The sequence below is a fragment of the Ptychodera flava genome, chromosome 16 (genome assembly GCF_041260155.1).
Source record: "Ptychodera flava strain L36383 chromosome 16, AS_Pfla_20210202, whole genome shotgun sequence".
Classification (NCBI taxonomy): Eukaryota; Metazoa; Hemichordata; class Enteropneusta; family Ptychoderidae; genus Ptychodera; species Ptychodera flava.
Window position 1 is genome coordinate 1725834 of NC_091943.1, and position 12800 is coordinate 1738633.

The 12800-nt window shown below is 38.1% G+C and overlaps 1 protein-coding gene across 1 annotated transcript; it reads left to right on the forward strand.

The window, feature by feature from the left end:
- Window positions 1–1693: 1693 nt before the first annotated feature.
- LOC139152496 (nephrocystin-3-like) lies at window positions 1694–8873 on the forward strand. The gene is made up of 4 exons (XM_070725654.1): window positions 1694–1935; window positions 3703–5293; window positions 5799–5977; window positions 7882–8873. Exons 2-4 carry the CDS (start codon window positions 3723–3725, stop codon window positions 8733–8735), a joined length of 2604 nt encoding a protein of 867 aa, XP_070581755.1. The 5' UTR covers window positions 1694–1935; window positions 3703–3722; the 3' UTR covers window positions 8736–8873.
- Window positions 8874–12800: the final 3927 nt, after the last annotated feature.

Consider the following 12800-nt stretch of genomic DNA (forward strand, 5'->3'; position numbering starts at 1 on the left):
TCAAGGTATAACGATAACGCTGACAGTAATCCGGACCGTTAAAACAAAAAGAAAATAATAACTCGCGCAGTGGTTAGAAGGCCGTGTTTTCACTAAAATTTAAGACATTTTCCAGTACAATGTTATCTCACAGTTTTCTCTAATAAAAAGATCATATTTCAGGGTTCAGAATATGAAATAATCACAAAATCGCTAAAATTTACAAAGGAACCCGAGTCACTATCTTAAACATTTGCTTACAGAACTAGAAAACTACCAGCTAGTCGTGACTTTAGATTGGAGGAGCCGTCACTCGAGGGCGCTCTCCACATAGCGTAGGGAGCACCCTCCAGCCACAGATCTTTCGGTCTTGTCCTGACTGATACCATTGAAGATCACCTTTCAAGTAATAAAGTAGAAACAGAAAAATTGACTTTTTATAATATCGAGTAAAAGTACATTGTATGTGTAAGCTTAGACATTTGAATGAACGCATCAAATTTTCAACAGGATTAGGCTGCTCTAATAAAAATCTGTGTTTGCCTTCCTTTGGTGTGCAGGTTTTCCGAAAAATGATGAAAAGCAAACACAGTATTTATGGTATCACAAATGAAAACATAAAAAAAACTATTTTCTTTACCCTGCCCAAGAAATACATTGGCAAAATTAATGTATGTATTCACATCATTTTGAATTTCTGTGTTTTTACCTAATTGGAAGGTAGGTTTGAGAAAATTTCAAGAATGTCCAAACAGGAATCTCATGAAAGGCATCCTACCAAAAATTCAAGTTTTGATGCTACTATAAATCTAACAATATTGAGACTACTACTGACCAACTTAGGTGGTCAAACATGTAAATTTCTTAAGTCAGATATTCTGGAAGAAAAATGTTTTGTTCAGTAATTACCCTGTTTTCAAGTAAACTACTAGTTTTCTTGATTGCTGGCTATAAAATGCAGCATTCCACAGTACGGTATACGATACTGCCTCGGCAGTGACGTTGGGCGACCTACGTCGTTTTTTTGTCACGATTACAGTTTTCTTTTACAATTATCTACAACATCGACAAACAACAGCAAGGAATGACACATTGTTTTTTAATACTTTTTATTATCGTCATCATCATCATCATCATCATCATCAACAACAACAACAACAACAACAACAACAACAAGATTACTCAGTTCCCTGTGCCATAGCTACTCGGACATGGTGCTCTGCGTTGAAGGCACTATCGAACGAAACTATCGCTGGTCATGTTACGTCAAGTGACACTTGCTCAGAACAGTTGTATGAGACAGTAAATTTTTAAATATCATCATGGTAAAATTTGCTCAAATGTCAATGGATCAGGTAAAAAAAACAATGCTACTTCATCAATCTTCCAGCCCCCCCCCCCCAATATATTAAATGGTTCCGCAACTAAAAGTGGAGAGGGAGTGAAATACCACTGTAGAAGGCGAACGTTAAGTTATATGGTCATTTCGGTAATTTATTGTCAGTTAATTTATTGTTTGGGGTCGATAAATAGACACATTCTTGCTGGAATGCAGTTCTTCATGACTGGGGGCGATAAGAGAGTGGAGCGCAAATATTTTGCCATATTTCCGTTTCCCGGGAGGTGAAATACTACACCTCGTGCTTACTTGGTGTTTCATTTGTACTTTTATTGACTTATAAAATAAACAATCCATTGCATGAACCGGTTTAATAATTAATATTTATGATGGCGCCAAGAAAATTCCCTGAAAAAGTCTAAGGGAATTCACTACACATGTATGCCACTTCCACTGTTTCGGAACAACATTCGAAGATTCAGATGTGAGTGTCTCTCTCGGGAGAATCATCACTGTTCTAAGAAGTTAAGTAGACGGAATATTGGCAGATCAGGAGCTCTGAGAACGCGTGCGGATTCTTATGCGAACGAGACAGGACACTTCATAGTGGTTTACAGGTAGGTTACAGACCTTGCTAACAGTGTACTATGGTTCAGAAAAAGACTGGATTGGTTGAAAATCTTTGCAAACTTACACCAACTATCTCAAATGTTTTACCGTCTTCCATGACCCAGTGTTGGTTCCAGTGTTTACAGACGGGACTGAGGTGATTGCTCTGTCTGTTCGTCTGTCTCTGTCCGTCTGTCTTTGAAGACGATTTTAAAAAAAGCCTCTCAGACTCAACTGAAATAATAAGTTTACAAGTGCCGTTACCAAGTATATGAATGGACTGAGAACAGTTTAGTCAGCGAGATAATTAGAATCTGCATATTTACCGATTTTTGACCTTGTTAATATTTTGACAATGGCTGGCATTAGTATAAAACTTGCTCAGGATATACATTTCCACGTTTCCCGCCTGACTAGGGTCAGAAAGCTTTATATATGCATAATTTATGAGGGATGACCCCAATCATGTTTCTCCGTACGTTGAATGTTTGCATTTCTTTTAGGATTTCCCGCGCTTTTCATCAAAACATCTCGGGTACAGCTTGCGCACAGGTGCTTTAGTATGACTTAATCCAGAATTTTTCAAATGATTGTAAGATTTACATATGTAATAAAGTACTACTGATCGCGGAGTATTGTAAAAGGTAACCTTCTGACGGATACAAATAATGTCATGATGGACATTTCAGTACATTTATCGTCGAATTACACATTTTTTTAAAAATTTGGACAACTGTCAACAAACTCAAATCGGCTGTGAAGATGAAAGACGATGGTATGTCAGTAAAAGTCTTTCACTTTCGAGCCGCATACTACCTTGAGTAATGCAAAGCACTTATCTACAAAGTATACGTAGGACAGTTGACGTTTATCTTAGCAAATGTAACATCAGTATTGAAATTTAATGCGCGTAGTAAATGTTAAAACTGAATAGCTAATGAAGACAATGGCAGTTTATAAAATGAAAATTTCCCAGCTTGTCTTTTTTTTTAATTGGATATTTCTCTCTCCCAAAAATATGGGGAATACTCATCCATTGGTCAAAAATCAGTATTGCCAAATTGCTCAAAATGACTATGAATATTTGTATCGGGTGCGTATTTCCGAGGCAAGTGAAAGTATACAAAAAGTGCTATACCAAGTGTGTACATTTGAAATTTACTCTGACGTTTTGAAAGTGTTAGGTGTTAAATTCCTTAACCGCGCTTTATTTTTCTAGTTATCTTAAATTTCTAACACTGAGTTTCCAGCTCGTGTAGGAATACTACACTACAAGGGCTAGCAGTAGTTCCGACTGGTGCAGGGTGAAGTAATTGGCATTGAATTTCTATAGTCTTCATCAAAACACAGACTGTAACAAGTACATACTGTTTTCATAAAATTTGTTCTCATTATTTCAAAAAAGGTCGTGTAAGTTTTTGAAAATATCGGACAAAATAAATATTTTGCAAATATTATGACGGTATAGTGATGTCAAAAAAGATTTGCCCTATATTCATCAAAAATTTGTGAACTCCTTTTGCACTGATGTTACTAGAAAGGAAGTCATGTACACTAGTTTGTGGACCTCTACATGAAATTTTGTAAATTCTCTGATATTACAGCGACTGCTACAAAACAAAAAGAGTGTTGATTGCTTGGTGCTTGACTGCTTGGTGCAGCGTAAAGGTGAAAGAAATATAGAATAGGGTGTTGAAATCTTAGCCGGCGAATCTCTGAAGTAAAGAGTGCAAAACAAAATCCTTGACCAAGATGACTGTATTCACCTATTACAGATCATTTGTAAAGAAGAAAGATGGAAAAATTAACAAAAGAAGTCTCACACAGTGAAGAGCATACTGATCAGAACAAAAACACCTTCATCGGTCGAAGCTTAGAGAGGAAGACAATCGTTCAGCATATAACAAATTGGATGGAACTCCAAGAAGATGACTGTGGTGACATAGATGAACCGAACCGTATCCTACAAATCAATGGAGCCCCTGGAATTGGTAAATCAACTCTAATGGAAAAAGTAGTGGAAGAATTGAAGATTCATGTCGCAGGTCATGATTTAAGCCTGGCGTACCACTACATCAATCTGGCAGGACTGTCTGATATAGTAACAGTAAAAAACAAATTGATGCTTACACGTAAACTAGCCCAAGTACAGGATGCGCCTGATACACCTTATGACTTACATCTGGTTGTCTTTGATCAAGTTGAGGCAGTTGCCGGTACTGGAGACCGAAAGTTACAGACAGACTTCCAGTTGCTGTGTGAAGAAATGGTGATTGAAAGTGGTAATATACTGGTTGTATTAATTAGCCGCTTTCATCTCAAGTTTCTGAGTCTTGGTAAAATCTGCTATGATGTGAAGTTGCCACCACTTTCATCCGATGATTCTCAGCATCTGATAAAGTGTTTGGTCCCTGAAATCCACATTGATGAAGAAGAATTGCGTACGTTAGTAGAACTGTGTGAAGGAATACCACTGGCGTTGGTTCTGTCGGCCAGGATACTGCAGAATCATGTTATGACGTCTCATGAACTGTGCAGTTCTCTTAATAAAAGTCAAGTTTGTACCTTGGATCAGGTAAAAGCTGACACTGAACATGGCCTAGAGGGTGTTGTCAAAACAGCAGTATCTCATTTAACAGATATTCTCAAAGAATACTACGTAACACTTGGTTATTTCCCAAGTGATTTTGGGGTTGATGCAGCTGCCCACGTCCTTGGAAAGGAATCCACAGCGTTTGCTAAACAAGATGCTCTACTTCCTCTGAGAAAACGCTCTCTGCTATCCATAGAAACTCGCAATGCTCAGCAGAGGGTGACAATTCATGCCTTTTTGCGTCACTTCATGGAAGAGCAGTATTCCGGTCTTCGGAATGAAGAACTGACGAGAGACAGGTATTGCGAGTTTTACGCATTATTGGTCCAACGACTGGCACCTCTGGTGGAAGCCAACAACTGCAAGAAGCTACCACTGTTTATCCAAGAAATTCACAACATTGAGAAATTGCTGAAAGAAGCTGTCAACTGCTCACAAGAACATTACAATCTCTTCATCAAGCTGGCCTACCATGCAGAATACCTTCTCACCAATTTCTTTGGTAAAGAAGCCATAAGATTTTATGAAGCTTGTGTCAACTCAGCAGCAGTCTATGCTGAAGCCCATGATGACGCCAGAAATCTTGGTCTGATGTGGTCATCTTATGGCCAAGTGTTGGGTTTTATTGGCAATAATTTTGATGCGGCATATACGGCTTACATGAAATCGCTGGAAATTCTTGAACCTCTCGGAGACAGTGAAGATCTTGCCTGGCTATACTCTCACATTGGATTCAATTTCCATGACAGGGGTATGGAGAAAGAAGCAATTGAGTGAGTTTCTGTGTCTCTTAATGAATGAATGAGTGTACGACCTATGATTTTGTTTAGATACAAGACCAAATATTTGCGAAGTCGAATAGTACGAAACCACCATGTAAAATATTTCAATAACAGTTAAGCCTTTGAGTGCAAAAGTCAATTTTTGTCGGCTATATCAAAATATTCACCAGACAACTTTTTTCTAAATTTTGCTAAAATTTTGCTAAAAATCTCAAGCCAATAAAAAGTGATGTTCATTTGATCCAAAATTGTCAAAAGTTTCAGAAAAATTTACAATATTGGTAAAATGTTGCACACAACAATTTTGGTGGGAAAAATTGCAGTAGTCATAAGGGTTAATGTTTGGAAACGTTATCTTGATTGAACGAGTGTGAAGGTGCAGAGACAATAGAATGGAACTACAATATTTTTAAAATATTGCCGGATCGGTTCTTTACCATGACAAATAATTACAAATCACTTATTATATAAGGAAACTATCATTTTGCACTTTCAGGAGGTTTGATGTTGCCCTTGCCATGTTCAGAAGAGTTCTGGAGAAAGTGAAAATACAAGAGAAGGAATATAGTTTAGAAGGAAAGAATGCCCCTGAAAACTTGAAGCGGAGACCGATTCGTACTGAACGACTCATGTGTGGAACTTTGGCTAGTCTTGGAATAGTGCATTGCTGTATCGGTAAGTCACTCAAATACGACCCTACGATTGTTCAGTTTGTTGTTTTGAAACATAACGCTGGATTTGATATCCATTAATTGATTCATATGCGATCTCTGGAGGGACTGTGATTTAGTAATGACCAAATTTCTACCATGGTTGACGCTTTATTTCCAGTCTTCCCGTTGTATGGAAAATAAACAGATAAGTTGCTGGTAAGGTGATTCTAAATCATGCATTTTCCTTTAGGGACTGGTCAAGAAGTTCACGCTACCATATTACAGTGGTTTTACAACTTATCCGGACACCAAACTTGCTAATTACCCAGCAACTTCGCTGATGATATTGAGACTTTGATCAGTAATTACCAAAGCACTTTGGTAATTCACCTCAAACTTGATACTTGATCTGGCTGCAGTAACTCCATGGGTGGCACAGTGTAAACACAGACGCCGACATCTCAGTGCATACAGTGATAGCATAAACCAATTTGAGACATGAGTTTGCACTCAAAGTTTTCAACAGTGTACCCATACAAAAAATTGCTCAACAAAGTGATGAAAATGGCACAGGACAGATACAACTTGCATTGCAGTAAACCTGCCCACTGCACCAAAAAGATTTCTGTAACTTCAATGGACATCATGTCTGATTGAATAGTCCTACTTAAATTTTTTCTGCTCCATTCGTGCTGATTTAGGCACAATTATTGAACACCACTCAAACTTTCAATCACTTTCCTAAATCGACTTACACCTGCAGAAATTGTAAAGGAAGCTAGAATACAGAAAAGATTTTCAATCTCTCTATCTTCATGAACGGGCATTCCTCGATCACATTTATGCTGATAGACAACCATTGCCATAAAGGCAGCAAAACTCAGCAATGATTCCGAGCTAAACTGACACAGTATTTCATATCCCTGCATCAAATGAAATTGAAAACACAATCTCATCAGTGACATTTGGTAAAATTTTCACATGAATCATATCTTGAAATAAAAAAAAGTGAAACAAAGACGTCTTGTACTTTGCCGATCAACAGCACAGTGTGAGCTGTGAAGTGGCATCTGCATTGCCTGCACGTAAAAGCAACTCAGCGTATCTCAGTATCAATTGGTCTGCATCTTATGAAAACAACAACTGGCAGTGAAAGTTGTAATAGTCATCGGTAAAAACTCTTCACAGATGAAAGGATAATTGCTTCAAATGAATGAAACTGCAGGTTTTAGAGGAGGAAAACCAATGGCGGATGCATGGAGTGGGACTATTCTATTTAGGTGATGGAGATGGAGGGTCATAGGTTTATAAATAAACTGGATAATCTAGGATTTTCCTCACAATGCTGTAACAGGAATTCCAATGTCAGCTTGTTTTAATGTTAGTAATAGTTTTACTGCTCTGAAAAGTAATTTAACAAACTCTAACGACCATTATACTCTCCTAACCTCTCCATAGTTGAGTTTTACATATAACACGGACGAACAGCACACATGTACATATGTTGGTTTTACTGAGGAATGCTGTTCAGTGGAATGCCAACCCTTGGTCACAAATTAGTTTTATGGCACTAGTATGATACTTATCAGTAACTTTGTATACACATTGTGTACCCCATGGAGCACTCATGCAGCCAGATCAAGTATCAAGTTTGAGGTGAATTACCAAAGTGCTTTGGTAATTACCGATCAAAGTCTCAATATCGTCAGCGAAGTTGCTGGGTAATTGGCAAGTTTGGTGTCCGGATAAGTCGTAAAACCACAGTAATAACATGTAAGTTGTTGGAATGCATCACAGATGATAGCTTCATCATGGTGCCCCCGATATTTCTGTATAGAAAGCAACTTTAAGTCATGATAGTCATAACCGTGTGGAATGCAAATGCAATGTTTCAGGTAACTATGTACATTTGTTTTGCATTGTCAGGTAATTGGAAACTGAGTGAGAAGTATTCTAGTGAATCTTTAGAACGTCGTCAGCGTATGTGGGGTCTGCATCCTGTGATCGGAGCCATGTACAACAATATCAGTTACGTCTACCAGAGCCTTGGTGATCCCAGAGGTTTTGAGTATGCTTGCAAAGGTTTGGAGACCAAGATGAGGTTTGATGAGAGACCATCAAATACGAACATCGCCTCCTTATGCAATGTCGCCATGCAGCACTGTTCCCATGACAACAGTGTAGAGGCCATGAAGTACACCGAAAAAGCCTATTTCATGGTCAAACGCATGGGACTGGATCACAACAATGCGTCTCTCGTGTACACTTGCCTTGGGGAGGTCCACACTCTCAGTGGACATTTCGAGGAAGCCTTGGAGTGGCACAAGAAAGCTGTCGCACATAGAAAAGAACATCTTGGCCCAAAACATCAGTTCACGGCTGAAGCACTCCATTGCCTTGGCAACACACTGATAAAATCTGGTCGATCAGAGGAAGCCTTGAAAGAATTGAATGAGTGTTTAGAAATTAGAAAAGAGGTTGCGAAAAATATGCCAAACTTGGATGTAGGGATTGTTGGGGTGGAAGAAAGTAAAGCGAATGCTTACATGGAAGTCGGTGATAAGAAAAAAGCTAAAAAGCATTATGGTCTTGCCATCGCAGAATCGCAGAGATTGCAAGATATATATGAAGACAAAAAAGAAATAACAGTAAAGATAGATAAAACAAAAGCAGAAATAGAAAGATTAAAAGAATTACAGATTTGCGTTGAAACGGGTAGAGAGCCGATAATTATGTCAGCAAATGTACAACCATTAAACATATTCAGCTTGAGTTGGTAGAAAATTTCTACCAGAACATTTTGATCCTTATGTTCCATTGCATTGCTACATCGATGCCTATAACGACGGCTAAGTGGGACAATTCTCATTCCTACTAACTCAAAATTGAAGTAACGATGAGTATAAAAAACCGCAAAGGGCAGCAGTTTCCAAGTTCCAATACAGCAGTCTTGTTTTTCTTTCGATTTCCCATGATGTGGCTCAGACCAGTTCTTTCGTTGAACGATCAGCCAGTTTGCATGCCAAAGTTTGTTACAATCAACTTCATATTTTCGATATGATGCGACTCAGACCAATTCATTCGGTCAGTCTCAGTGAATTTCCGTGTTATTAAGCTTAGGGTTGTAACACATCCAACATATTTCCAATAATTCTTTTTGAAACGTTTTCGTGTGAAAATAAACATTTGCCCGAACATTTAGATAACGTTTTTGGAAATTGCAATTGTAAGAACGACGAAATTACTGCTCGCCCGCCTATGTTAAGGTGAACACCATAGAAAAGACATATTATTGATTCAGAATATTAGCTTCAACAACAGTCATTCATACAACACCGACAAAATTTGTCACACAAGCATTTGACACAAACATTCAAAAACAAATTCTAAGAATCTCTGACTTTCTTATTCGTAAAGGTTTTGATGCGATTCAGTACGATCGTATTTACCACGATATATATTAAAAGTATGTAGAACATTCATTGCGAATTAAGAAGGCATCGAACTTCTCGTGCCTAGTTTTAACCTCCCTGATTGCATGTTTTTATCAAAAAAAGCATGAATGCAACAGTTCTGATAAGTGGTACAATTTTAATACTGTATAGCCAACCATATCCACACTATGGGTTAATTTATCAATACTCTTCGCCAGTAATGCACAATTATTAGCGTCTTCACTAAAAGCACAGGCGGTCCATACACTATTGATAAGCTTATTATTGAGTTTTTCTCAGTTTTAAACTCTCTGTCACTGTCAGTCCCTCTCCTTTTCTTCATGCTCTGACTGATCGTAGTAAATAAAATAAAGACTATATAGCCTAACCTATAGCCTCTTGACTCTTTATTTATTTTACACCCCATTACAAGGACGTTTATCTCTCATATACACATCTTGTAATTAATTAGTCAACACAACTAATTATGCTAATCCGAGGGCTTATCAAGGGTTGGTCAACATTGCAAAGATAGAGATGTAATCAATTTTAGTAACCTTTCCTATCTTTCGCGATGTTGACCAACCCGTAAAATCCCTGATAAGTCCACGGATTAGCATAATTAGTTGTGTTGACTAATTAATTACAACATATGTGTATGAAGGTGGGTTTACACGTGTATTTTTTTAAACCTGAGGGAATCTGATTAGTCGTTCTGTAAATATTCCTTATCAGCGATCTAAGCGATCTCACGTTTACACGTCATACAAGGTATGAATTTAGTTCGGGTCAAGCGCCCTCAGCAATATCTGGGCTAGAAAACAATCGCTTGTTTGCAATGGCGGACCCACACATCATGTAGCTGCTGTCTACGCTCTTTTTGTGTGTCAACCAATCGTGACGCCTTCGGCGAAGAAATTTACTAGGAGAGAATATTGTTGGCCTCGCCCCGTCTGATGTCATTATCTATTTCATGTTAAGATGAAACACCTAGACAGACACCTACAATACAGACTCTTATACGGAAAATTGAGGCAATCAAAGTTCCGGCCAATGCGACACTAGTAACACTGGATTTCCATGAACACGAATACACCACATTATGAGGCAATTGAATCAGTTGGCAGAGCATTAAATCAGGAAAGATCATCAAACAATTACATAATCAAGTAACCAACAACGAAATACATGATAGCTCTGCTAGAAATAATCTTAATAAACAACACATTTGAATTCAACGATGAATTCTACCGGCAAATATGGGGATGCTCTTATACGGAAATAATCTCGATGGGTTGTTCGCCAGAAATAGCAGATATTAGGCCTTCATTTCACCAGACAGAAATGAGAATAATACTGAAACGCAAACAACAAATACCGACCTGGCTGAGGTTCAGGGACGATGTTTTTCTGATTTTTCATCGGAACACAACACGAACTCAATGAATTCATATCAAACATCAACAAAATGCATCCTACTTTCAAATTTTCGTTTGAAAGCTCCTCTCAAGAAATCACATATTTAGACCTGACTATCTACAAAGGTCGTCGGTACAACAAAGAGAATATTCTCGACATCAAGACACACACAAAACCAACAGATATTTTCCAGTTCTTACAAAGAAACTCATGCCATCTGGCAGCAACATTCAACGGTCTGATCAAAGGTGAAACATTACCATACATCAGAACACGTAACAACGAAACCGATTTTACACAGAAAGTCACACAATTTAGTGAAAAAAAATTAGTGAAAAATTACAAGATCGACAATATAAAAAAAATGAAATAGAACGCATTATCAGAGAGACAGATCATAAAGCAGGAAAAGACTGCTTGAACAACAAAAGAAACCAAGAACGCCACCAACAATACAATAGTCTTCATAACAACGTATAGCCCGTACATCGACACAACAAAAATCAAGAAGGCCCTGACATAAAACTGGAGTTAACTTGAAAAAGACGAAACACTAAAAAAACTGTTCAAAAACCAACAAATAACCGAATATAGATGGAACAAAAATATAGGCGACACACTTATAAGCGCCAGACTTCATCGGATACTTTCTGTAACCATACTACCGTATACAGGCCACATACGGTTTCTATCCCCACTATATCGTACCCGCCATGGCTAAGCGACATTTTACATAAAACAGCCAAACATGATGTACACTTATATTATACACAATATCATACACAAAACGCAAACAACCCAAATATGAACGATGTGTGGAGTTGCTTTCCCTTTACTATCAGTTGCTTTCCCTTTACTAACAACTCATCGTAAAATGGCATCGTTTTTCTAGCTCTGCCACTATGACGGTTAACGGTTGTTGTCGGACACGGACTTGAACTGAGCTCGCAACCATTTGATTTTGTTGTGGCATTGTTCCGCTGTCCTCTCGAGTCCCTTCTCCCTGGCCTTGGCAGCGACGTCTTCATACACTTGCCGATCCTTCAACGTGCCGTCCATCATACTGATGACGTTTTCGTCTCTCCAGATTGAAATTAGTAGCCTGATCTCTTCCTGTGACCAATTGTTGCCGCGATCGCGAGAGCTTCTTACTTGAACACCGTCCATTGTGGTAATGACCGAACCGAAGACAGGATATAGTTCGGCGTTTAGTTCGGTGTTCTGGTCACACGTGTAAATAGGCCATTGTTTAGTACGGAGCACCGAACCTGGACCAGCCCTCTGACACCGAATTAATTTAGTTCTTTGTTAGTTCGGTGTGTCTGTTCACACGTCCAAGTGTCACAGGTTTATATTTATTCCGGTGTCTACTCCGGACTTAACTCCCACGTGTAAACCCCCCATACGTCCTTGTGGTGGGGTGTAAAATAAATAAAGAGTCACAGAGGCTAGGCTAGGTTACATAACCATTTATTTTATTTACTCCGATCAGTCACAGCATGAAGAAAATTAAGGAGACAAAATGATAGAGAAAACAGTGAGAAAAACTCAGCAATAGTTTTTGGGCCGCCTGTGCTAAAAGGTAGATTGTGATATATTTTTCATCCACTGACAATAGGTGATAAAGTTTGTGATTTATGACATTATATGTATATCTTTGCAAATATATGAGAATGCTTCAAATCAGAATCACACTTTTCACGTACATTTCAAGATGTGTACTTACCCCATATGCATAAGATTTCCAACTTTTTGCTCTGTATAACGTATATTTAGAAGCATTTGATCTAGAGGGACAATAGCTGGAACTTTTTATTTTCAGTATTGTTGTTCTCTATATAATTTGTACACTTTTTAAAATATTTTCCCTGGGGTATTGGTATATCATAAAAGCCTTGCTGACAATTCATTGCGTAGGATATGCAATGAATTTACGCAATAACCGTGCAACGATATCAGTATATAATTTCATATTATATTTGTACTTGTTTA